This window comes from Clytia hemisphaerica, unplaced genomic scaffold (assembly GCF_902728285.1).
Source record: "Clytia hemisphaerica strain Z4C2 unplaced genomic scaffold, Clytia hemisphaerica genome assembly, whole genome shotgun sequence".
NCBI lineage: Eukaryota > Metazoa > Cnidaria > Hydrozoa > Leptothecata > Clytiidae > Clytia > Clytia hemisphaerica.
Genome location: NW_027103289.1, coordinates 425,781 through 452,178, shown reverse-complemented (window position 1 = coordinate 452,178; position 26,398 = coordinate 425,781). Strand labels below are relative to the sequence as shown.

Genomic DNA, 26,398 nt, shown 5'->3' with positions numbered 1-26,398 from the left:
AAAAGTAGCCATGACGAAAATCCAAGATCTTGTATTATACATTTGGGAATCATGTAGAAGATTTCTTTTGAAAGAAACTTATTTCAATTACACTTGGAGGTTTCTAGGGAATTTGTCAATAGTAAACATGGATAATAATACAGTCTGCTAGACATAACATGGTAATATTTGCTCTTCATCTTTGATTTTTTCTACAGTGATTAGATTGGCACGTACACGATAATATTTCTATACATGGTCGTCAGAGTTTGATATTTTCTTTGAAAACTCGGCCTCTGATACTCAGGGTAGAAGATTTCCACATCATCACAGACCAGCAACGGCTTCAATTATTGAGCAATCAAATAAAGGACGTTTTCTAATTTTTTGCATGCTCAAAATATTCTTAAATAATTCATTTGGGAAAAATCAATTTTATTAAAATATTCTATACACCCAGCGGAGAACCGATTGACTTAGAAACAAATCTTTCAATAATAACCCTGGGGATTAATTTCGACACCAACAAGAAAAACAGTTTTATCACCATATTAATAAATGATTATTTGAAAATCAAATCAAAACTATTTTTTATAAACAACTAAAAATAAATCATTCATTAGAATATTGTGTTTAAACAATTTAAAATAGTTCAGAATGATATTAATATCAAAATCCCTCAATGGTACTCACGGCTACGTTACACTGATTCAACAGCTAATTGGTTGAAAGTGACGTATTAACCGATTTTACATCACTTAAAACCAATCAGCTATTGGGTCCATGATGTAATGTCAGAAGATATTGCAATGGTGTAAATAATGAATGCCAACTATTCACGTTTTTTTGCTTCCCTGGTTTGTAACCTTGTTGAGAAATCAGAAAAAAAGAAAAAGTGAATGAGATTTATAAAACCCACAGAATTTGATACAGAAGGTTTCTTCGAGTTTTTACCACAAGGGGTACAAAACTGGTACTAATTAGGGTATTTCTTGGTAAAATTCCATTAGAAATTTCTGAGATTGACCTTTTTGCTTCACAACAATGGGTCGTCAACGATATTTCATCATCATGTGGATGAGTTTGACAATACTGGTCCACACCGATGGAAATCTTTGGGAACCAACAAACATCACACGATTAGACGAACAAAATGGAAAGACTGTATCCATCAAATTACACACATTCAAAAAATGGAGGGTGGGAGCGCTGGCGAGAGCTTGGTTACCGCCTCCAGTCAGTGGTGATGGTATGAGTAAAACGCATTGTGCTCATAATTGTTTGGATGATGGAAGATGCATCACTTTCATCTTCAAAAATAATGCCTGTCGCAGTTACACAAAGGTCCCCCGTGCCACACCCACCATCGGTATGGACAGTATACACTGGGACATGTATGAGATCAGTGTAAGAAAAATGATTGGATATGCAGTAGCTTAGGCAAGGGGGGCGCAAAATCTGTGTAGGAGAGCAGATTTTTATGACACGGCAATTATCGTTTTATACTATAAATATATAATTACAGTCTCATAAAACTCTGCTCTGTACCAATCTCACGTTTATCGTTTCGTAGTACACTCTGTGCATATTGGCTGTTTGATAAAGATATTCCCGTACGGAGAACGTTGTGATGAAGTATGATTTATAAATAACAACACTTCTCTCATCGTCTCTCCTCTATCACCCGCACTCCATTGCAGCAGTCGATTTAAAAAACTCGACGATGACAACAGACCCTCTACGGCAATAAATTTTGTCATTAGCCGTAGCTGTACAGACTAAGTAAACTTCTATTATTCCAACCTCTCTATAATTTGTTTCAAACATTACCATAAAACAAATTAAGCACTGACCAGGCAGAAGTTTCTTTTCCTTCTTCAGCTTTTTGATACAACTTTTAATTCTTTTCAGAATCCATGTACAGAGAATCAGAACCTTTGCGAACATGGAAGCATTTGTGTACCAGATCGATTAACGAAGACATACGAATGCATCAACTGTCTTCCTCCCTTCACTGGCAATCATTGTAATGAAACCACAGGTTAGTTGAAATCATTCTTCTATGATACGAGTCCTCACCATTGGAGAATGAGTCCTAGTCCTAATAGGGATTCCTCCTTTTTTAAGTAAGATCGAAAAGCGCTGTTCATACAACGCAGATATCTTGTATATAAAACACTAGATAGAGCTACTACGTCCCTATTTGAATCAAAATAATCCACCATCTTTGATAAGTAGACCGTATATAGTTCGGTGCCGGCAATTCGATCGATCAAATCTATCTTTCATCTCGTTGCCTAGCGCTATTCAGCTTTTTTGCTTGGTTAAACAAATTGCCGGTACCGAACTGTGACCTACTTTCAGCAAAGATGGCGCACTACTTTGCTTCATCTGTTGCTTGGGAAATACAGAGTAGCTCTTTGTAGTGTTTTATATTAAGATATGCATGATACCAATACACCGATGGTTTTGTGTACGCAAGATAAAGATACTATGATACATAGTGATAACACTCATGAGTATATAGCTTATCGCGAGCGTTCCACCTACACCATAATGTCTGGCATATCAATCACACTCACAAAAAATAGTTCATTCATCGAGTGAATCGAACTCGGACGTCTCAGAAAGGAGCCTAGAGCAATGACCACCACACTACTACGCGTTTAATCGTCGTTCCATAGAAAATAAAGACATGGTTGCTTCTTCAATGTGTCACTTCGCAGTGCATTGTTTACATCCATCGATCTACAAGAAAGTTTTGCTCGATAAACATATCATGAAATAAAATTCAAAATAAGAATGCTGATATAAGGTCTCGGATTCTGAGAATTAAAAAATCACTATCCACTTAACGAAGTTGTAAGAAGCCCTTTTCAGTGTTGACTTCTCACTGACAGTAATTCTCTTGAAATTTCAGATGTGACAATGGTGCACAATGAGATTCTTCATGATGGTAAGCAGTACTCCCCTCACTTCTCTTATTTTGAACCAGCATTCACGATCAGTTCTAATTTATAAGTTAATCATCAGTTTGTGGCTGACTTCCGTGAATTTGGAAGGATAGCCGAAATTGCTTATAACAAGGATGATGATCAAAACTGAACAGCTTGCTGCGTTCGAGACTAAACGCAACACTGAATCATAAATCAGATTTTATTTAGACCTAGTGAATTTCCGTTCGCATTTATTCAATGTTAGTCTTCACTAAAGAAAGAGTCTAGTAAAGCTCGGGGAAAATGGATATGGGTTATGTGCGAGCCATAAGGGTACCTTTAATAGACCCTCGAGAGTCTCTCAAAGAGGTACAAAAACCATATATTAGCAATCGAGTCCCTGAAAGGAACCCAAAATTACAAAATATAAAAAATCGACTCCGTCACAGGGTCTTAGATTCTCGTAATTTAGATTAAAGTTTGAAAGGGTCGTAAAAACGTTTAAAAGGGGACAATTACCGAAATTTAGTCAAAGTCGATTTTTGAAATTTGGCTCAGACATACCCGTCACCTCGCAAACCTAAAGTCTGTCCAGATATAATTGGCAGTGGAAACAAGAATGCCTGTAACTTTTGATAGTCAAATATAATTATGGAAATTTTTTTTGCTTGTTTTAGAGAATCAAAAGCGCTATATTTGAATGTATTTTTGGTTGAAAAATTCGCGATTTTTAGTGGTTAAATTTGCGTTGGAAAATGTTAAGTGTTGGTTCATTGGTATTATTGGTATCATTGATTATTTCAAAACGAAGTGAAATCACAGTATAATTGTTTTTATTGAAAAGATAAGCATGAACTTATATTGCCTTTGTTATCTTTAAGTCATTAAAGAACTTTGCTAATTTCCAAAACACTAAACACAGTTTGGCTATGAGGTCATTAAAAAGATCGTAAAATGTATTATGATCGAAAAACTGTTTTATCAATCATATCACTACCCCCGTTTTTAGTAATAAGTTGGAGATTTGATATTTCACAGAAAAGTACTACCAAGGGGTATATATCTTCCGAAGGACTTTTCTGTTTGCCTTGAAATTTAAGAAACTTCTTAACCTAAGGTTGAACTACCACTAATGTAAAAATGAACGTTATAGCATAAGTAGAAAAAAAGCTCCATTTTTGCAATCGCAAATTTAACCACTAAAAATCGCGAATTTTTCAACCAAAAATACATTCAAATATAGCGCTTTTTATTCTCTAAAACAAGCAAAAAAAATTTCCATAATTATATTTAACTATCAAAAGTTACAGGCATTCTTGTTTCCACTGCCAATTATATCTGGACAGACTTTTTAGTACAACCCTTTCTTTATGACTTCTAGTTAAACTCATCGTTTCAAACGTTTTAGATATCTTGTTTGGACGAAACAAATCTTGTGCAGCTTTATACTACCACTTCGATGTACCGGCCGGAAATCAAATCCAAAACATCTTTCCATGGAGAGACCAACGCAAAATAACAGTTTTATGCAATAGTAAGTTAACTTGATTACTTTTTTCTATGCTATACGATGAATAATAACATTCGAATTTTGAATAAAACCATTCGAATTTTTTTGATTTACCTACTACCATACAAAAAAAAATTTCAAGTTAACTTTTTCTAAAAAAATCCAAGATAGCTAACTCGAAAACTTGTGAACGAAAAGTAAATTCCGAGTTAGCTAACTCGAAAAAAGGTTTTGTGAAAAAGAAATTCGAGTTAGCTAACTCGAAATGGTTTTTTCGAAAAATAAAATTCGAGTTAATTTTAACTCGAATAATATTTTTTGAAAATTAAAAAATCGAGTTAGAGTCGAGTGACGTCATAATTTGCAATTTTATGACGTCATAATTTAGCTAACTCGAAAATTCCTAACTCGAAAATCGATAACTCGAAGTTTTCTATCTCGAAGATTCCGGGCCTCCTTAATGGAGCGATGGCCAAGTGGTCAAAGGCGTCAGCTCCTTCCAATGTTCGGTTCAGTTCATAGATAGCCGAGCCGGCTGGCTGTGGACCCCGTGAAAACAAACAAAATACTCTATCTATCTATGTCGACAGAGACTAGGGGTGTACATACACATTTTCATATAATAATTAGGAATATCGATTAAAGTAGCTTTAGAGAATTGAAAACTTATCAAAGACTTTGTAATTTACTTTTACATACTTGGGATCCGAAAGTAAGATTTCATTTGAAGGAATCGTTTCACTCTTTCTCTCTCCGAGAGTTTATATAAATGGAAACATAAAATCATATAATCTACTTGACCTTAAACATGCAGGGATCCAACGCCTGAATATCTTAATTTTAGGACAAATTTTAGGAGGATTTCGGTCAAATTTTAGGAGAATTTTAAGAGAATTTTCAATTTTTTAGGAGGATTTTAGGAAAATTTAAGAAATAATTTCTAAAATCGACCTGAAGTCAGCAATTGAAAAATGCTCTACCGAAAAAAAAATCACCACAGGCGACTGAAATAAGGTACAATAAATACTTTATGTATTGGTAAACTATTATTCGTTCTAAAAGAATTCTCTATTATGGCTAATCACCCGTCATACTTTCTGCTAACTTAGAAGATCAAAAAAATATTAACAAAAGGCATCTTGAATTAGAAAAACTGGGGACAAATCAGGACAAATTTGAAATGTAATCTGAGCAGCATAGACTGATTTTATTCAAAGTAACAAAAGATATTTCAACAGAAGGCTAGTTACCAAAAAACTCATCTTTAGATCTTCCAAAAATTGAAAAGATAAAAAATAGACGACAGGTTTGGAGACCAATGTGTCCTAATACACATCAAAATAAAACCAGTCATAATAGTTGAGCTTCAACTATTGAGCCCTAATTTTTTCAAAAATGGTTATTTTGCAAAATGCAAAGTTTTTCTTTTTTCTTTTTAATTTGTTCTCGAAAGCATTTTGTTCTGAGTGCATTTTCAAGCAATCTAGAGCTCAAATTTTAAGAATTTTCGCCTTGGGCCAAACCATGGTTGGTCCTCGCAGTGTCACTAAACTTCAGCCCCCCCCCCCAATGTGAAATTGCTTCCTACGGCACTGCAAAAAACTCATCTTGAGATCTTCCCAAAATTGAATAGATAAAAAATACACGATGATAGCAGATGAAAAATAACAAGACAGATTATTTAGAACATTTTGTAATGAGAAGTTAGAAAATGGTTGTCAGTGTTCCTAATTTCTTTTCATTTTTGCTTAAACGAAACAAAAGAATAGTAGATTAACAGGGAAAGGCATTGTATTGTAATAAAGCTTATGCTCAAGTAAAATCACAGATGAGGGCGCAAACCACCAAACCTTGCTCTTAAAACATTTGAGCCCTCTTAGTTGAATAAAGTCTGCACTCCTTCAATAAACATAGGCTTTTGTTTCAAATATTTCAGTGCAAAAATACATTTTAAACATGTTGTTTCAAGGTCAGGTAGCTTGCTCGCAGTTTGTTTTGACTTTACTGAGGAAAAAATCTTAGTTTCTTGTCTGATTACACAAATATACAAACATAATCAGCTACAGTGCTTGATAAATTTTTCAGATTTTAGGAATTTAGGAGAATTTGTTGAATTTTAGGAGGATTTTAGGAGTTTTGACTTATTTTAGGAATTTTAGGAATTCTAGGAAGAGTGGGATCCCTGAACATGTGTGATATGTGCTCTTTATCTTTGATTCTTTGGATGTTAATTTGATTGGAGACATGCGCGATAAAATTCGTACAGTTTGTTTCCATAGCTTATATAGGGCTCTGACCATAGTGAATTTTTAATATTTGCCACTTACAAAATATGAATTTCTGCCTGATGTAGCGGTCAAAACTTTGACATGTTATACATTTTCTGTTAGGCCAACTACCCGTGAGTCTGAAAATTTAAAAATCGTAATGAAAAAAATTGATGAAAAAGAAAATGAAGACTTTTGCGAAGAAGAGTATTTCAACTTTGAAGAGCTTAATTTCGGCGAAGAAAAAATATTTTGAAAATATTTTTGCGGTATGTATCTTTCATCGAACTAAAATTAGTTTTTCAGAAAATTTTTCTAAAAGCTTATTTGTTTCAAAATCTTGAAAATAGTGCTTTTTGACCAATTTTCCATCCCAATTTTTCATAGAAAAACAACCATAACTTTTGATGCATTAATTAAGAATTTTTTTCCGAAAGATTTAAAACAGTTCAATTCTTTGCGGACAGTTTGAAAAGGTTAATTACCCATTACAACTTAGCACTTTTTATAAAAGAAGGTGATGCAACATATTATTAACGTCTTGTTAAAGTTCTTAACGTCATTTTTGCAATTAAGTTCTTAATTACTCTTAAGGGATTTGATTAAAAAGTAATTTATAAAGGCAATTCTTTTTTAAAAGAATTAAAGGAACTAAAACATAACTTTTATTTTCAGATACTAAAATCAATTTTCCGACTATGGTCAGAGCCCTTAAGAAAAAGCTAAGCTGTGGTGTTCATGGTAGGTGCTTCTTCATGTATTAACTTGTTGTATGAAAATGTTCATATTTTGCTCCTCTTTCTTTATTTAGGTCAATACATGGTAGCATCCAATGCAGCGAGTTATGCTGCCAATGTCCGTGAATTGCATGCAGAGGATTTCGCGGACGGACTAGACATCAGTATTTCATTTTTCCGTGCACACACCTCTTTCTTACAAGAAATTGATAAAGTGATCCCAATCGATCGATATATTTTCACGTGCGATCGTATGTCTGATGGCGTATGGTATGAATTCACAACGAGTAGGGTGAATGCGTTTGATAGATACGAAACAGTAGATTATTTCACTGCCAAAACTGACAAAAGACCTCAACAAGACTTGATGCTTTTTTATGCAAGCATCCCTGGTGTACAGCTCAATTGTCCCAATGGCACAACCTCTGATCCAAACATCGATCCAGAAGAAAGACCTTTTAAGAATTTAGTACTCGACAGTGACCAAATAAACGGACCAAAATTTACATACACCAATCAGTCCAAACAATGCTTCGGTAATGAAGGGGATGTGCGCTTATTCAAATTAAGAATTTTGAATTAAGTCAAAACAATGTATTGGCGGCCATCCATATAACACAGTACACAAAGTTATAAAAGATTTTCAAAAGACTTCTCTCAGACAAGCAATGAGGCTCGATTGGTAAAAGATGAACAGTTAAACAACTACTACTTCATTATATCAAATAATGCTATGAACGAAGGAAAAGATTGATTGCGTCTATTTCAATTTTACGACATTGAGATTGAGGAAAAAAATTAAATGCTAAGGGATCAGCGGAAACCTGATAACATTTATTAATTTCGCCTTAGCGAAAGTATTACGATAGGCATGGTGTGATATCGGACGAAAATTTAGAAAACGAAAGTACTTGATACGGTGGACAAACTCACTAAAATCAATTTACAAATTACACGCTCGTATAACCACGGAAGATCTTCGCAGGTTTTCTTTGGATTACGTCATTATATCTTTGCGTCTCTTTAGCTTCACAGTTTTGATTTTTCTTTATTTTCTTATAAGCATATACTTTATAAGAATTAAATCAATAACTCTTGATAGACGGTGATATACCTTTCGGTAATTAGTTCTTAGAAAGTAAACAAGGGATGGGGCACAATATGAGATATTTATTTTTCTTATAAGCATTATTTATAAGAATCAAATCATAACTCTTGATAGAACGGTGACATACCTTCGGTAATTAGTTCTACAAAGTAAACAAGGGATGACGCAAAACAAGAGCATATTTATTTTTCTTATAAGCATATACTTTATAAGAATCAAATCAATAACTCTTGATAGACGGTGATATACCTTTCGGTAATTAATTCTTACAAGGTAAACAAGGGATGGCGCACAATATGAGCATATTTATTTTTCTTATAAGCATATACTTTATAAGAATCAAATCAATAACTCTTGATAGACGGTGATATACCTTTCGGTAATTAGTTCTTACAAAGTAAACAAGGGATGGCGCACAATATGAGCATATTTATTTTTCTTACAAGCATATACTTTATAAGAATCAAATCAATAACTCTTGATAGACGGTGACAAACCTTTCGGTAATTAGTTCTTACAAAGTAAACAAGGGACGGCGCACAATATGAGCATATTTATTTTTCTTATAAGCATTTATTTTATAAGAATCAAATCAATAGCTCCTGAAAGATGGTGATATACCTTTCGGTAATTAGTTCTTAGAAAGAAACAAGGGACGGCGCACAATATGAGCTATTTTATTTTTCTTTAAGCATATACTTTATAAGAATCAAATCAATAACTCTTAATAGACGGTAATATACCTTTCGGCAATTAGTTCTTTCGGTAATTAGTTCTTACAAAGTAAACAATGGATGGGGCACAAAATGAGCATATATTTTTCTTATAAGCATTTACTTTATAAGAATCAAATCAATAACTCTTAATAGACGGTAATATACCTTTCGGTAATTAGTTCTTACAAAGTAAACAAGGGACGGCGCACAATATGAGCATATTTATTTTTCTTATAAGCATATACTTTATAAGAAAACTCTTGATAGGCGGTGATATACCTTCCGGTAATTAGTTCTTACAAAGTAAACAAGGGTTGATGTACAATATGAGCATTTTTATTTTTCTTATAAGCATTTACTTTATAAGAATCAAATCAATAACTCTTGATAGATGGTGATAAACCTTTCGGTAATTAGTTCTTACAAAGTAAACAAGAGATGGCGTGTAATAAGAGCATATCTATTTTTTATAAGCATATACTTTATGAAAGTTTTTAAAAATTAAACGACAATTGTTCTTAAATTGGTCTTATTTTTTTAGCGATTTTGAGCCTCGTTGTTCTTGTTGTAAAATTGTTTCATCAAGGCTCGATGTAAAGTAGATTTCAAATTAGCTTCATCTACTTCTTGTTTTCCCATGTAGTTCAAATTCTAGGCGAAATTTTCGACTTCAAGTCGTCTTGTTACAGTAATTCTTATCAGAACGCAAGTCAAGGTTAACTCAGCCGAATAAAAAAAATTTCTCAAGGAAATGTGCTTTCCCCTGGACCTCTGCTTTTTTACATATATATTAACAATTCGTTTTTGTTTGCTGACGATACGAACATTTTAACATCGATTTTATTGGAGACACTCTAGTTGTTCAAAATGAAAAACTATTGATTGGAAAAAATGTGTGTCCAGATTAGTTACTAAAGTTCCATTCTGACATGTTTTGACTAAAGGTAAATTTGTCGATATCAAGCAAGTACACAGGAACAAATTTTGAAGGTAACAAACTTAAACATTTTTTCGAAGAAAAAGAGCTAGATCATCAAGTCATTCAATGCTGAGAATCATGTACACGTCATTTGTCACACCATATTGGTTGCACAATTAGTATGGCAGACGAAATTACGCCACCGCAGTAATCTGATTAAAGGTGTCCAAAGACGGGCAAAAAAACTGACCTCGCAATATCGCAATTTTTACAATGAAAGGAACGATTGCTTTATTAAGGCAAAGAGCTACAGCCTGTTGCAATACATGTTTTTTTTATAAGCATAAGTTTTTTGGGAAACAAGCTCAGTTATGCTTAGAGATATTTTAGACTCAGACTCGAAGTATGTTTATCATATGCTTATTTTACCGAAAAATTCGAGTCTCCAATTTTTTCAAAATCTGTCGTTGCTATACATGAGGATATTTATAAGATTTTTCAGGAAAGTTGTGAACGATTGCCGCGTTTACGCTTGTAGTTTTTTAAATTAAAATGCCGTTTGAAGAAACTTTTTGTTAATTTAATACAGGCTGTGTACTGTATTAAACATTTTCACTTACACACCTCAAAAGCAAGCTCAGTAATATGCTTATTTTTTAGACAAATTCAGGTCTTGGTATGCTTATAAACGTTATGCTTATAAAAAAAAAACATGTAGGTCTCTTTTGACCATTTTTAGATTTTCATTGTCCATTTGGACCTTTTGTTTGTTTTTTGGTCCAGTAGAAAAATCTTCATTCATCAAATCTTTAGGAAATTCTTCAACGCTTACATCAATTTGCTCAGAATTATCTTTCCAATGAGGTATTACTTTTAGCGATATACTTTCCCTCTCAAGAGGAATGTTTGAAAAAATACGGATAGTCAATTTCTTTGGAACAGATTTTACATTAAAGCCTCTTATAACTCCTTAATGAAACTAATACACGATATCGGTTTAACGTGAAAACTCATATTTGACCCCCGAGAATTTCCCACAATGCTTTGCGCGGAAAAAAGTTCACGGTGAAATTTTTTCCGCACAAAGCATTGTGGGGAATTCTCGGGGGTCAAATCTGAGTTTTCATGTCAAGCCGATATCGTCTATTGTGGCGAATTTTTATTTTGACGAGTTTTGACAAAAGTTTGGTACCTCGCCAAAGTATAATTTTCCAAATGACCAGTTAGTTGTGGCCAAGGAATCTCTTAGTTTGGATTTTTGGTGCTTCCCATCAAGTAGAATTGATAATAGGATTCGTACACCGTGATAAAAAGTAGATTTCTAAAGAAAATTATTAAGCAACGAAAATAATCGCATCAATTTTCTCCAGATATTTTCAAAATATTATATAGTTTTGATCAACCTTCTCCAAAAAGGATAAAAGCCGATTTTGTCCATTTTAAGGATGTTATCGTGAAAGCTGACATGTTATCGTATCTAATGTTATGAAAATTGTGAAAGTTTTATTTGCTAATTTGAATTGTAAAATATTTAATAATTTTAAATCAAAATATTTTGTAGAATTTATTGATTTGATTTTCAAAAGATGAACAAGCAACATGCTGAATGGACCTACCTGATGATGAAACTTAGATAGCAATAAGGAGAAAAACAATCATTAAGAAAATATAGCGCTTAGCGAAAATGCATTAAATGTCATCATTGATTGTTGATGGGGGGGAGGGGTTTAGGGAAAAAAGAAATAGAAAGTTTTATTGACAATTGAATCATGCTTGATGGTGGCATTGTTATCGATAATTTTTTTAAGTGAAAAAACAAAGAAATGTATGGAAAAAGCCCAATTCAAATCTGCAAAAACGGCGATTTCCGGCATATTTCCGGCATTTTCGGCCGGAAAAATCTTTTTCTCAAAAATCGGACTCGACAATGATTTGGGCATTGTTAATACGCATCTTTGAGCAAAAAATCAGCAAAAACTAATGATAAAATCTCGAGAAAATGCCAAAAAAACAGTTTTTCCGGCATATTTCCGGTATTTTCGGCCGGAAAAAAATTTTTCTCAAAAATCGGACTCGGCCATGTTTTTGGCATTGTTAATACGCATCTTTGAGCAAAAAATCAGAAAAAACTAATGATAAAATCTCGAGAAAATGCCAAAAAACCTGTTTTTCCGGCATATTTCCGGCATTTTCGGCCGGAAAATTTTTTTTTTTCCAAAATCGGGCTCCGTCACATTTTAGGTATTATCATTTTGCATCAGTGGTGCAAAATTTCATAAAAAAATATAAAGTACAGCTCGAGAAAATCAAGAAATACCGTTTTTCCGGCGAAAATGGGCTGCACCGGCGATTTTTAGAAAGTTCCGGCTTCAAAACTCAGTTCTATTGACGATTGAACCATGCTTCATGGTGGGCATTGCTATTAATAATGTTTTTGTGTGAAAAAACAACGAAATATAAGGAAAAAGTCCGATGAAAATCTGCAAAAATGGCGATTTCCGGCATATTTCCGGCATTTTCGACCGGAAAAAATTTTTTCTCAAAAATCGGACTCGGCCAAGTTTTGGGCATTGCTAATACGCATCTTTGTGCAAAAAATCAGAAAAAACTAATGATGAAATCTTGAGAAAATGCCAAAAAAACGGTTTTTCCGGCATATTTCCGGCATTTTCGGCCGGAAATAAATTTTTTTCGAAAATCGGGCTCCGTCACATTTTGGGCATTACCATTTTGCATCATTGTGCCAAAAATCAAAAAAAACTAATGAGCCAATCCTGAGAAAAGCTGGTAACAGACGGACGGACGAACGAACGAACGGACGAACGGACGAACGAACGGACGGACATCGGTTAATTTATAGGACCTCCGAGGTAGGTCCAAAAAAGAGCGGTTGAAGTCGGTGTTTGACGTCACATTGAAGAACCTGAGTGAGCACCGACCAAAACGAAAGTGCTATATTTTCAAAATAAATCATTTTCGCAATTTATTTTCCCTTTGAAAAGTTTAAAAATCGAAAAGATGAAAAAATCTCTTGATTTCTTGAAGAGCATTGTAGCGTTGAAGAATAAGAAGGAATTACCTGGAACTGTTGCAAAAGAGAAAGTCAGATTTCGTTTTGGAATTTGGTACAATACAATTTGTAGTTTTCATGAAGGTATTTTCATGTTCTATTTTAAATCAGACAAGAGTTTTTCTTGGGTAATTTCTGCAATTTGATGACCCCTATAAATCATAGTCTTGGAGTTTTAGAGTTTTTTTAACAAACACTAAAGCTAAGAGACATATTGTTCCCGATTCATGGCCAGATTACATTTGCAATGTTTTCAATATGGGATCATACAGAGAGCAAGGATATTGTAATAAATGTTAGGTGAGGTCAATTTAATTTGTTGTTTTACGGGTCAAGCTATCCAAAAAAGAGGGTTGGTCGGTCCGTGAAAAAATAAAAATAAAAGTAGAATTTTGCATATAAAATCTCCTAAAAAGGCAGCAAAAACTACTTCCTCTTGACAAAAAACTACCAAAATTTTAAAAAATTGGCAGTCTGTAAAACAATGAAAATAAAAATGTACTACCATAATTAATTTTATTTTTATTTCGATTTTTGGAATATCAGGGTGGGTCGAACCCGTAAAACAACTAATCAATTTGGTCTCGCCTTACCGTTTTTAAAAAGATTGCGTTTTCGCAGAAAAGAATATTGCAGATTCGAAAATAAATTTTCATTGTACAAAACTATGGAAGGAATAAGGAAGTAGAACTTATGATTTTTTAGGAAAACATTCTGGGCATAATAGTGAGAAAGCATCCAATCCTTTGTACATATAATTTTTTTGAAAAAGCCCGTTTCACAAATGGTATGCGTTATTAGACTTTTCACGAATAAATTTGAGAGATCGTCATCGCTGGGCAGCCTCTATCTCCTTCTCAAGTGAAACAAAACTACTTGTGTGTGGGTCGAAAATGGCGTGGTGAAAAATATTCGTTGTGTTAGGAGAATGGGGATTAAGATGGACTAATTAAAACGAGGTGTGAAAAGCCCTATCATGAGTACATTGGTAGCTATAGCACCCACGCTGAACGGTCTTTTTGGTCTTATCATGAACAAAATATATCACTTATTAAAGCCCACGATTGTAACGGGCACTTAAAAGTTCTTTGAGAAGAATATGTTTATGATAAAGGTGACATTATGGTTGGTGTGAAATTGCTGTAAGGAGGGAGAAACTACTACTCAATTACACTGTATGACGAGACTAAAATTGGGTTTACAGGAAAACTTGACGTCGATTTCCGTGTCTATGAGAAAATGAGAGGTCGATCTTTCTTTGTAAACTCTGACAATCTGACCCAGTCTCCTAGCATTTTAAAGGTTAAGGATGGTCCGTTCTGTCAGTATCGCATTTTGTTATAAAAGGAGCAGGGAATGTGAAGATCTGAGTGAGAAGATTCATCAGTAGACAATGTTATCGTCCGTAATAAAGTAATTCTCATTCCCCGTCAAGAAAAAAGCCTCATAAAATCCTTCGAATTTCTCTTTAATTCGAACAGATTATATTTTCCGTTTGAGTTCGAATTAGCGAGAGTCAACTGTAGTAAAGGCGGGAAAATATATATGCTCGGAGTTTACAACTGTAATTGGTGGTATACGGGGGAAAAAACTTAGCCATTGTTCACTCCAACCAGGGCCTACCTCTTCCTCTCTTTTTAGCGATAAGGACCGTCTAGCTCATCGGAAAATGTTTTGAGAGTTTGGATCTTTCGTACGGCCTTTTGAATTTTTTGAACTTTTTACTTACGCCCCAGTCACAGAATCTCTAACTTTATGATTTTTATCAAACATCTGAATAAACATTTAAAGGACTGCCGTCAAACATTTTAGTAATATTGGGCGTTGGCCATGTTAAGCGTGATCGTTATCAGAGGGCGTTCTTTTTCAGTGTGATTGACACAGGAGTCACATCCACAACTTGTAGTTTCATCTAGTTTGAGTTTTTTTTTTTAAGTTTGTTTTCCCGGTGTCAAACCGACGAAATAGTTACATAACATATCACCAAGTGTCAAAACGTTGGTCAAAACTACACGTTGAAAGAATACTTGTCGTCGGTGTGTTTTTTTTGAGAAATATATCTTTGAAACTTTGGTAGAGCTTCTATAGCTTATACGAAGGAAGCCTGTATAAGTCCTTCTGGGGGTACTTTTTACGATGTTTTTACTGTATTTGTCGCCAATGGAAAGTTTTTAGAAAGATACATCAAGACCAGAGAAAACAAATAATGCTGATTCAAAGTTTTCTTTTTTGTGAAATAAATTACTATCGGATCACCATTACAAGGAAATTTCACTTAGGTTGAGCATCCTTCGGAAGAGAGGTAGCAAGCAAAAAAGATGCTATATCTCCTTCTCTTATGCATTGGGTCCAAAGCAAGGTTTTTCGACATAAAATTGATTTTCCAAATCAAATTAGCTCCTGGTGAATCATGCAGAGTTTTGAAAAACATCTTTATATACTTCAACGAGGCGGAAATCCGTCTGAAAGAATAACTTTAAACACTCTGCTTGTAGGTGCTACCTTCTAATAAGGACCTATAATTAGGAAAGTTACAGCGCTTTTCAAAAAAGTACAACACAGTATCTAACTTATATACGTTCAAAACGTTATTAAAAATTCCATCCCAAATGCTTAAAGGACATTAAAATTTAGATAAAATAATCTCAAAATAGCTTCTAAACGATAGAAATCGTAAATATAAAGCGATATAATGACAAGGGTTAAAAAACGTCTATTTGGTCGACAGTTAAACTGATTTGTTTTATGCGGGAGCCGATGATAATTTATCAAGTCGTTTACCTTAAGCATGTCAAAGGAGAAGCCTCTAACAACTAACATTTAACAAAACAAATATGATGGTCTACAAGCCTAATGGAGTGTGAAGATCTCATTACGAGAGTTTATGTCCATTCTTCATGATACTCTAATACAGTAGCTTTAACAGCCGTCACTGAATTTTCGGGTTGGAAAATTAAGACATCATTGTAAAAAACACCAGCCAAATTGAAGAGTCTAAACAAAAAGAAAACTGCCTAAATGGCAGGAAAGCAGTTTCCAAACGTTTTCAACCGAGAATTTAGTTCCCGGCACGCTTTCAACCGGTAAATCCTTTATCGATATGCTCACATAATGTATTCCTCTATTTACCGCCGCCCTCTGAAGAAAGGCGGACGTAAATTCTTGAAAATGTAACAATCAAAAATGAAAAAAGTGATGGTAGCTATCGAAAATCAAAAAATATTTCAATCATAAGCAATGTTACCATTTACGGCCATTTACGAATATTCGTTGACGAAATTGGAAATATTTGAGTTTTTTGCGGGAAAAAATTCCTCAATTGAGAAAAAAATGTTAAGTAGATTCCTATTACGTAAACAAAGGGATTTGTTTCAAAGATTTATAAAATTGCTAGTCCATGTAGCTGCATAACTGCTTCTTATAAGAAATTTATTCCCACAATTTTATGAGTTTCTTACAAGGAACGGATTAATTTTCATCCCTATTTCGGTTTTATTTATGCCTCTCTTCAAGTTACATTATTACTGTGTGGACTATACGAAACAAAGCATGTTGAAAAACGCCAAACAGTCGAGTGATTTCCTTTCTATTAATGGGACGTGCACAAATTTGTGAGTGTAAGGTGTGTGAGTAACCATTTAGCGAACGCACGGAATGTGGTGTATAATCCACACAACATAACAATCCACTTCAAGAGAAAAAAAAGACTATACTTCAAACTTGGTTTTGATTCAGCCTATCAAATTCTTAACATTCCTCTTACTATATAAAGCTCCTGGCAAATTCCAGCCACAATTCATGAAAATTTACGTTAAAAATATTATCTGGAGAACACGACAATGTGGGTAGGGTGTCATCATGGAATTCCACATAACATTCAATAGATCAGCTTACAGACTCTTTCAAACTAATGAACAAAGAAGAGCCATCTTAAAAGTAATTCACACATTTACTACCATTGTCTTTTAGAGTAAGAACTGAAGAATCATCGAAAATGGTCAAGAAATCATTGTTCGTTGCAAAGGGCAACTAATACAAAATATGCAAAGAATATGCTTGTAAAAATCAAAAGCATGACTGACGTATTTGAATTTATACTTATGTCAAATTAATGCACTAAAAATGTCATTGTTACCCTGCATAATTCAAACACAATAAGAAACAAACAAACAAACAAACACAATAAGAAGCAAAAAATTCAACAAGGAAACAAATCCAAAATCCAACAAATTTGACAAAATATTGCGAAACTTTATCGATGTTTGCACTGAACGTCGAAAATCGTTGAAGATATTGGGGCGTCATGAGCAGATGAGTAACTCGATAACGAGTGAAAAACTAGGAACTGATAGCTCCATCTTTAACTCAAAACGCATGGTCGTCGATTTGCAGCTACATCCAATTAATATATTGAGCTACTTGAGAGACTAATTACGTTAACGAAGACGAAGATCAACTCCTAAACGAAAGAGTGAGTTACTCGGCATTTCGTCCTAAAAATAGACAAGAGATCACGAGACGACCTTACTAAGTTTCAAACATACCAATAATCAATAAAATAAATGATAAATCGTAATCATATGAGGTGTTGATGATCTATCCAAACCAAGAAAGAATTTAACGGTTTTTTGGAATATCACTAGAGACAGAGTGAAGTCTTCATTGTGAAGTCTGTGTATCCTGTATCAGTTCCTAGTAGAAACTTTATAATGTCACGCCCTATAGACAGAATCCTTCTTGGGTCAAATTAATCCTCCAATAGCCCAGAATATTAAGTATCAAAAAATTGGACGAAATTGCAAATTCTTTTTTACTCGATCGAAATTTTTTTTTTCTAATGGTTTTATGAAACTATTTCAGTGGTTGACTTTAAACATCTGTTAAAGATTAAAAAAGTTGAGTTACAAAATTTTTCTTTCTTTTCTTTTGAGATGTATTATACCCCTTTTGTAAACCACCAGAAGATACGAGCTTGACGTAACTATGAGACTGACACGGTGTCAGAACAACGCCTTAAGGAAGAGGGGGAGCAGAGGGGTAGGCGTCTAGATCAAGAAGGGTAGGTGTCTAGATGCAGAGATCGGTCAAAACGTTGCTAAATATTGACTTATTTGTCCTTTTTGTTCATTTAAATGTCAACATGGTAAGCTTCAAGTTTCAGATTCCATGCGCATCTTTCTTATGTGTGATTTTAAACACAAGAAACAAAAATCCTTTTACAATGTATGCATGTTAGCGCAAAAAGAAGTCAGCTATAATATGGCGTTCTTTAATATATTTTGAGATTAGTAGACACCTTTCGCTCATATAGGTGTCCAATAGTTAGTGTCCACGAGGATGGACGGAATCGACTTTTTGTACATTTTTATCATTGGAGAGGTCTGGTAACGAATAACTCGTCACTTCATATAAAGTGGTTTTTATCGTTCTAAAATTATCGCCACAGTGAAAACGTATAGAGAGTCGAGTTATTTTTTTTGTTGTTGTGTATGCGATTCTGTTTTTCGAAAGTGTGAAATTTGGTGCTGTTATGATAAACCTTTAAACGGGTAAAAAATTCATGATTTTAAAACGAATGGAAGATTTAATTTATTGGTTTGTATTTGATATTTACTTTACGAAATAGATTAGAGGCGTTTAAAGAACTATTCTGTTTTATTTCGATGGATACAATTTTGAATTGTCTTAACCTTAGTGACGACCTTTGTATGGCATGTTGTCCATGTTGTGCTTTTTTCTACTTTTCGAATGGCAGACTTATTACTGTAATACTCTAAAAAGTTCCATAGCTTGAAAGATTACTCTCTAAAAAGTTCCATAGATTGAAAGAATACTCTCTAGAAAGTTCCATAGATTGAAAGAATACTCTCTAGAAAGTTCCATAGATTGAAAGAATACTCTCTAGAAAGTTCCATAGCTTGAAAGATTGCAGAGGCGTTTAAAGAACTATTCTGTTTGAATTTAAAGATAAACTTTTCAAATATTCTTCTTTGGAAAAAGTCAAGGTCCGTCATGCTAACCAACTTGAATGAGGGATGGTGGTAGTCCTTAAAAGTGCAAAAGGCTCAAAATTCAAATTTTCTGTAAACAAGCTAGGGAATCTGTTTTATTGAAAATTAAGGAGGTTTCGAGCCCCAATCCACTGTTCGTGTTCGTGTTTGTGAGGGCAGGGTAATTGTTAAAAATCAAGTTATAGAGGTTCTAGTTCTGGAGATTGTACCATATGCAAATCTTCTTAACCCGTTTTTATCATCATCGTTAAAAGGAAAAAAAAAGAGAAATTATTGAAGAATTGATTTGGATGATTTTTGTTGTGAATTTTGATTACCAATGAACAAAGGTGATGACGAGTATCGATACACTGATGATCCGAGGTCTTCGTATTGGAAAGCATAATATCTTATTGTTAACTTTTGTCATCTTTTCATGGTTATGTTTGGTACAATATGGGGCATGCGCAAAGGTAAATGACTTTTTTAAACGAACATTCTTGAACCTTGAAGAAATCACAAGAATGGAGAATCACATGTGTCAAATGCCAGCCTTTCTAACACAAGAATACGTAGGGCCCTTAGAATCTGAAACATTGGAGTGGTTAGGGAGGACTTTGTAGCTATATTGAAACTATAAAGCTGTACATAAAAGACTTTTCAAAAGGGCAAACAGACAATACTGGCAAATAAGCGAATTTTCATAATAAGACCGCTTCCGATAGAGGTAGCAATTACTTTTTATCAACCTGGATCAGAATAAAAACAAGAATCTTTTGCATTTCAGGTCAAATGCCAGAGTGATGCAGATTGTTCAAGACAAGGTCTACACGATCATTGTTGCGTTAAAGTGACAGAGATGACTGGAGCATGTCATCCCAATTTGAAAAGACAACAAATATGCCCATGGCCGCCCAACTCTGTCAAGGTGAGTACTGAATGACTTTTGATAACCTTTGAAAACCTTTAACCCTAAAAGATTTTAGAAGTGAAGATTAGACAAAATGAATTTCTTTCGTTCTTGACTAGTTGATAAATTTAGAAAAGTTTTAACCATAGAAACTAATCATGGTTCAAGGCTGATTCTTGATTCTAGTCAACTTAACAGTGACAGGTCAGACGAAACTTTCCAAAATCGGATGCATTTTTTTTGTAGGTCATGTTTTCACGTCTGCTGTTTTCAATAGCAGATTATGTTTGAACATTCGAAAATTGACTTTGATGTGTTCGTTGCCTTGGTTCCTGTCAAACACTTTGCGAATTGCAAATTTCCTTGATTAAAACTGTCATTGAAGGCATCACAATTTGCTTTAAATAGTAACTGAAATGGATTTCTATTTAAACTTCAAGTCAACTTTTGATACGAGTAAAATTCGACATTGAATTCGACGCTAGATTTCAATTTCTCAATCGACAGTACTGTTTACCCTTCATAAAGCTTTGAACCTTGTCAAAACCTAAAGTCCTGCCCTCAATGAAAAAAAGCAAGGAAATTGTTGGAATATTTTCATGCGATAGTTTGTTTAACTGTACTACCCCTTTTCCTTTTTGATGCAATTAAATACGATTTAACCTTGCTGCAACCTTCCCGGAAATCTGACACTTGAGGAAATTGTCATTTTTTCATTATTTTATTAAAAGAAAGTCAACAGGCACTCAAGTATGACACGAGTATTTGCTTCGGGTTGGACGAAGCTTGGGAAAATCTGTAGTGAGTTCTGCTTGGTTAGAGTTTTTTTAGATTATTGTAAATCACAATTAAAGAGTATAAAGTAGGGGGCTTTGATTTATCTGAAAATTGTAACATGACAAAGTGAGATACCAACGTGTTGAAAGCACTATTTCTCAGGCCATATTTTTTCTTATATTGATACTCTATTTATGTTTTTTTATGTTGAAACTTTTCGGGGTTGCACGAGACAGGAGATCTTGACAGTTGTGTTGAGGTTCACGGTTTGAAAGGATGAAATATTTGTAACTAACGCGTTTTGTATCTTGTGGTTAACAAGACGTCCTTACTGTCTACTGAATACATGATACCTGCTCTCTTGCTCTCATTTACTACCAATACACCTCTTCATTTGATAAACTAGTCTAGCTTACTAGTTTAGCAACCTAGACGACTAATTCAGACATAGTAGAAATAAAGCAAAAAGTAATGGAGGGAACAATTTTAGTTTATACAAACTAAATTCCGTAACAATAATAGTGTATTATCATAACGCCTATACTACTGTATTACACGCATTACAAACGACTCCGGTCTACTTTATGAAACTGAAAAAGCGCCATTTTTTTTTGAAAGGACATTTGAAGATTTTGAGTGTCAATATCAGATCTTAGTGACAGATTTTCTCCATTTTTATGATAAAACATTAAAACAGAAACAAAAAGCACCAAACTGAGCAGACAAGCAGCAAGGCAAAAAGCTATCAGACGAATATATTGACAAACATACACGTTTTTTAGAAGAACATCCGAAATTTTGAAAGGCTTCGAATGTTCTTAGTTTTTTGAGTTTTAAACCTTAAAATGTTCTTAAAAGGTTCTTGTTTTTACCACTTTCTGAGTATTTTTGTGTATTTTCCTAAATATTAGGTGTTTTAAAGTCTGCAAAGCCTTAAAATGTTCTTAACTTGTTCTTAATATTTTGGCCATTGAAGCCTTATGTTCTTATATAGTTTGTCATTATAGAAACGTGTAAAAGAATGGGCAGAGATAAAAATGTCATGGGCTGCAATAGGAAGAAGCTGACGTTAATTAATTCTTTTACATTTCTGCAAAGCCTTAAAGTGTTCTTAAACTTGTTCTTAATATTTTGGCCATTGAAGCCTTATGTTCTTATATAGTTTGTCATTATAAAAACGTGTAAAAGAATGGGCAGAGATAAAAATGTCATGGGCTGCAATAGGGAGAAGCTGACGTTAATTAATTCTTTTACATTTCTGCAAAGCCTTAAAGTGTTCTTAACTTGTTCTTAATATTTTGGCCATTGAAGCCTTATGTTCTCATAGAGTTTGTCATTATAAAAACGTGTAAAAGAATGGGCAGAGATAAAAATGTCATGGGCTGCAATAGGAAGAAGCTGACGTTAATTAATTCTTTTACATTTCTGCAAAGCCTTAAAGTGTTCTTAACTTGTTCTTAATATTTTGGCCATTGAAGCCTTATGTTCTCATAGAGTTTGTCATTATAAAAACGTGTAAAAGAATGGGCAGAGATAAAAATGTCATGGGCTACAGTAGGAAGAAGCTGACGTTAATTAATTATTTTACATTTTTCTGTTCTTATTAGTTCTTGGAATTGAAAACAGGCAGTATTGTGCGAAATAAATGTTCATGTGGCATTGGTTTGACCTGCACCAAAGTTGAACGGAAAAACTGGTCCAAAAAGATGAAAACTTGGTCCAAACAAAAGATGAGAAAGAAAACACGTTACAAGTATAAATGCAAGGAAATACACGACGAACCAGACGAGTTCTTCGAGAGACGTGGAAGATGATTGGCTGATGGAAACGAGTGAAATATTTGAAAGCGAGGCTATGGTTTTAAAAAGAAATTATTAAAAAAAGAAGTAGTGTTTAAAAAAATGTTATATTGCACTTATTATAATGGAAGAGAAAGAATGGTTCACACTCACCAACAACAACCACTTATGCTGCGCAAAGGCTCATGGGAGATTTGATCGAAAAATGATGTCCAAATTCGCAATGCATTATCACCACATGTTTTTGTTATTCCACAATACACCCTAAAAAAGATGAATTCGTTTTATTACGTTGACGACATAAAATGGTCTTTACGCAGGCATTTTATCAGCACCTTAAAGAAGACAAACAAAACATCAAGTCCAACTAAATGGTCAATATGGCTATTGGTTGGTTACTATCCGTCATCTGAACATTTTAATGACTTTGCACGGTGAATGCTGGTATTACCGTTTTGGATGTTTCAACGAACGAGAGATTGAAAAATATTCAATGTTTCGGAAAAATAATAACAAGATAATTTACAAAGACAAGAGATTTTAGTTTTAAAAAGAGAATTAATAATTTCACACCGTTTTGGAGTTGAAAATTAAAAGACAATAACGTATCAAGTAAATAAAATGACAAATTTTCCACAATATTGGGAATGGATAAAATGGGAAAAATCTGCAAGCGAATTTTGCCGAAGATCGTTTTTTAGGTATTTGCTTGCTTTCAAGATGAAACTGATTGACGATCGTATAAAAATATATTTTTTTTGCTTTAATGACTCTGCTAACAGTTTATGAAATGGAAACCTCTAATGCTGAGTGTTTTCTATACTTTTACTACATTTCTGCGGCTTTCAAAGGATTTTATCCAACATTCTCTCTTCTCTCTGATCTATCGATTATTTATTGAAAATGTGTCTTTCTTATTTCTAGAATGTTCCAAATAGTCTCTCCTTCTTAGATTTGGAAATTTGCTTAATTTCCCGTTTTTCAACATTCTAAACTAATAATTGCGATTCACTCATATATTTTCCCGCCAAAAATCGAGTTACACAATACTTTTGACATGTTGACAGATCTTTGAACAAATATGTTTAAAAAACTTCTTAAGTAAAAAAAAGAAGGCGGGAATCTTCAACATGTTAAGGGGTACGCCACACATTTTCAATGAAAAATCACTTTTGATATTCTTCCTTTTTTGAATAAGAAGATAATTCGTGAAAAAGTTTCCAAAAAACCGAGAATGAATTAAAAAGTTGAAAATATAGTTAAACACAAGGGATAAAATTCAGTTTCGAGGCATATGATTACGTAATTTTGAAATCATCTATGTAACCACAAAATCTATAAACACCAAAAAATCGACGAGTGAAATTTCAGTCTTTGGGTTTCATCTTAGGTTTTATGTTGAACTAGAGACATTATTAGACCTAGACCTAGGGCGTTAGAATTGTATAGTATTGTCAACCACCGTTTGGCCACTACTTGACGTGGCAAAAATAGTGTAAAGAGCACGCACTACGTTCTTCTTAAAAATTGTTGACCAAAAAATAAAGTATCAAAGACTATTTAATAAGACTCTTTCCTTTATTGCTCTCAACTATAAGAACAAATATATTACTCCTCCTTGAGACAACACTGCTTGAAAGTTTAATACTAGAAGGCGTCTTCATCTTTCATAAAAATTATATCACTTAAAAAGGAATTCAATTTCAAGTCGAAAATAAAATTTTCCTAATTATTTCGTAATAGCTCTAAGTTGAAATTTTACTTCTTTTAATGTTCCCTATCTTTTAAGGTCTTTCTCAGCTAGAACATAGTCGCTTAAATATTTAACATGTTCTTTCTTTAAATTCGTTTTTGTCTAGACATAAACTACAGACCATGACTCAAAGGCTGAAAGAATTTTTCAATCTTTAATGTGTAATTCTCAAAAAATTTAAAACTTAATTTAAAGGATTATTATATCTTCTCACTTTTATGAATTATTTTTCTCTTAATTACACTTGTCAAAACTACAGATACAAAGTATGGACTAATTTACTCTAAACTTTACATCCTTAGTTTTAAATTTTGGTTAAATGATTAAACTTGTTTATAAAAGTGAGAAAATTTGTGTAGCCTTTAATCGAAACTTTTTTCCAAAATGTGTGATTCAAAGGAATTGTCTTTAAAGGGCGGTAGCTTTGTATGCCCTCTCATCGGGCGCCAACGAAAGATGAATGAAGTGTATATTATTACAGTAGGAAAATAATCAGATAGAATGTATTTATATAGATTTCATTTAGAGCAGCCCCGTGAAATCAATTTTACTGCCAAACTTGCTTGACCGGACCATCATCCTCTGAAATCATAGCAATTTTACTCAGTCAAGCAAATAGTACTAATGAAAGTCTAGATAACTTTTATGTAATTTCTATTATTAAAAAAATATTTTAGTGTAAATTTCATTTTTTTATTTTTTTGCTTTTTTATTCATTTTTCAATATCTTTTTTGTTATGTTTCACTGTTTTCAGTTATGTTTTGCCCCTTCCAATATTTGTGGTCCATTTTAAAATGGAGAAATGTTGTGCAATATTTGAGATCTTGATGTTGTGTGAAAAATAGAATCTGTTTTTGAGTAAAATCCAATAATCTAAGCTAGTTAAATATTTGGTAAAATAGATTGCTCAATTTGCTCAATTTTCTTTCCCTGAAAAATTTGGACCCGAAAAAGCGAATGTATTATAATTTATCGTAATTTATTTATCTCGGAAAAACATATTTATAGTGTTCCGTTGTTTTTGTTTTGTTTGTTACGAATTTTCAAAAACAAAAAAAACTAATAAATCTAAAAAAGGATGACTTTTGAACTCTCTTCACCTAGTTTGAGAAAAGGTTCTACTCTTCAAGAGGAAGGCAAAAAGCTATTCTGTAGACTAGGTATTTGGTCCCTCCAGTCAACTTTGCATGGGTGCAACAACTTCTAGATATAGGCGTAGTATGAATAAAATGCGGCTATTCCAAAAAAATATTAACCTCCAATGTTGAGCGGATGTGAATTCTTGGCTGATGTTCAGAGAACTCGTAACATAATTGTAATATCTTAAAAGTACTCACTCTCATGCATTGGACTATCTGAATTTTAGAGGCATTCTCTGGGCCTTTGCTTTTTTGAGACCTCCACTGGAGTTCATTATTTTAGTGGCAGCCTCCTTGACGGAAGATATGATCTCCTCAACAAAGAGAATTTTTTTCTCAAAGTAGGGGAATACAATCATGAAATATTTTTGAAGCCTAATTTTTATTATTCGAGGATAGACAATAAAGAGACAGTACAGGTGGATATTTGACAAATCGTCGCAGATGTCTTCAGGCCCTTGCGAAGCGAAGTAACAAACCCAACTAAATCAATGACGTCAAATTGGGTCCCAAATCGTTCAGCCGTCAACATCACAACAAGCCCTGTTACGTCATATCCCAATAAACCTATTTATAACCCAACAATTTCAATCTCATAAATCATGAATGTTTTGTACGTCAATTGAAGGCTACTTCGTCGTTTTTAAGTTCCTCAATGTCACGTTAGAATATAAAGAATGCTGGTCTGATTCACCCAACTATATTTGCAATGGTAGTAGTAAGGCCAAGTCAAGTATTTAGAAGGACTTTCTGGTAAGATGAGGTAAAATCAAGAAAATAAAATTGT

At 33.6% G+C, this 26,398-nt stretch overlaps 2 protein-coding genes across 2 annotated transcripts; both read left to right on the top strand.

The window, feature by feature from the left end:
* The first annotated feature begins 845 nt into the window (after positions 1 to 845).
* LOC136809291 (uncharacterized) lies at positions 846 to 8,324 on the top strand. The gene is made up of 5 exons (XM_067065810.1): positions 846 to 1,386; positions 1,891 to 2,020; positions 2,900 to 2,935; positions 4,324 to 4,449; positions 7,504 to 8,324. Exons 1-5 carry the CDS (start codon positions 1,024 to 1,026, stop codon positions 8,010 to 8,012), a joined length of 1,164 nt encoding a protein of 387 aa, XP_066921911.1. The 5' UTR covers positions 846 to 1,023; the 3' UTR covers positions 8,013 to 8,324.
* Positions 8,325 to 19,507: 11,183 nt separating this feature from the next.
* On the top strand, positions 19,508 to 24,277 carry LOC136809279 (uncharacterized). The gene is made up of 3 exons (XM_067065800.1): positions 19,508 to 19,705; positions 20,020 to 20,160; positions 22,527 to 24,277. The coding sequence occupies exons 1-3, from the start codon at positions 19,586 to 19,588 to the stop codon at positions 22,731 to 22,733; spliced, it is 468 nt and encodes a 155-aa protein (XP_066921901.1). The 5' UTR covers positions 19,508 to 19,585; the 3' UTR covers positions 22,734 to 24,277.
* Positions 24,278 to 26,398: the final 2,121 nt, after the last annotated feature.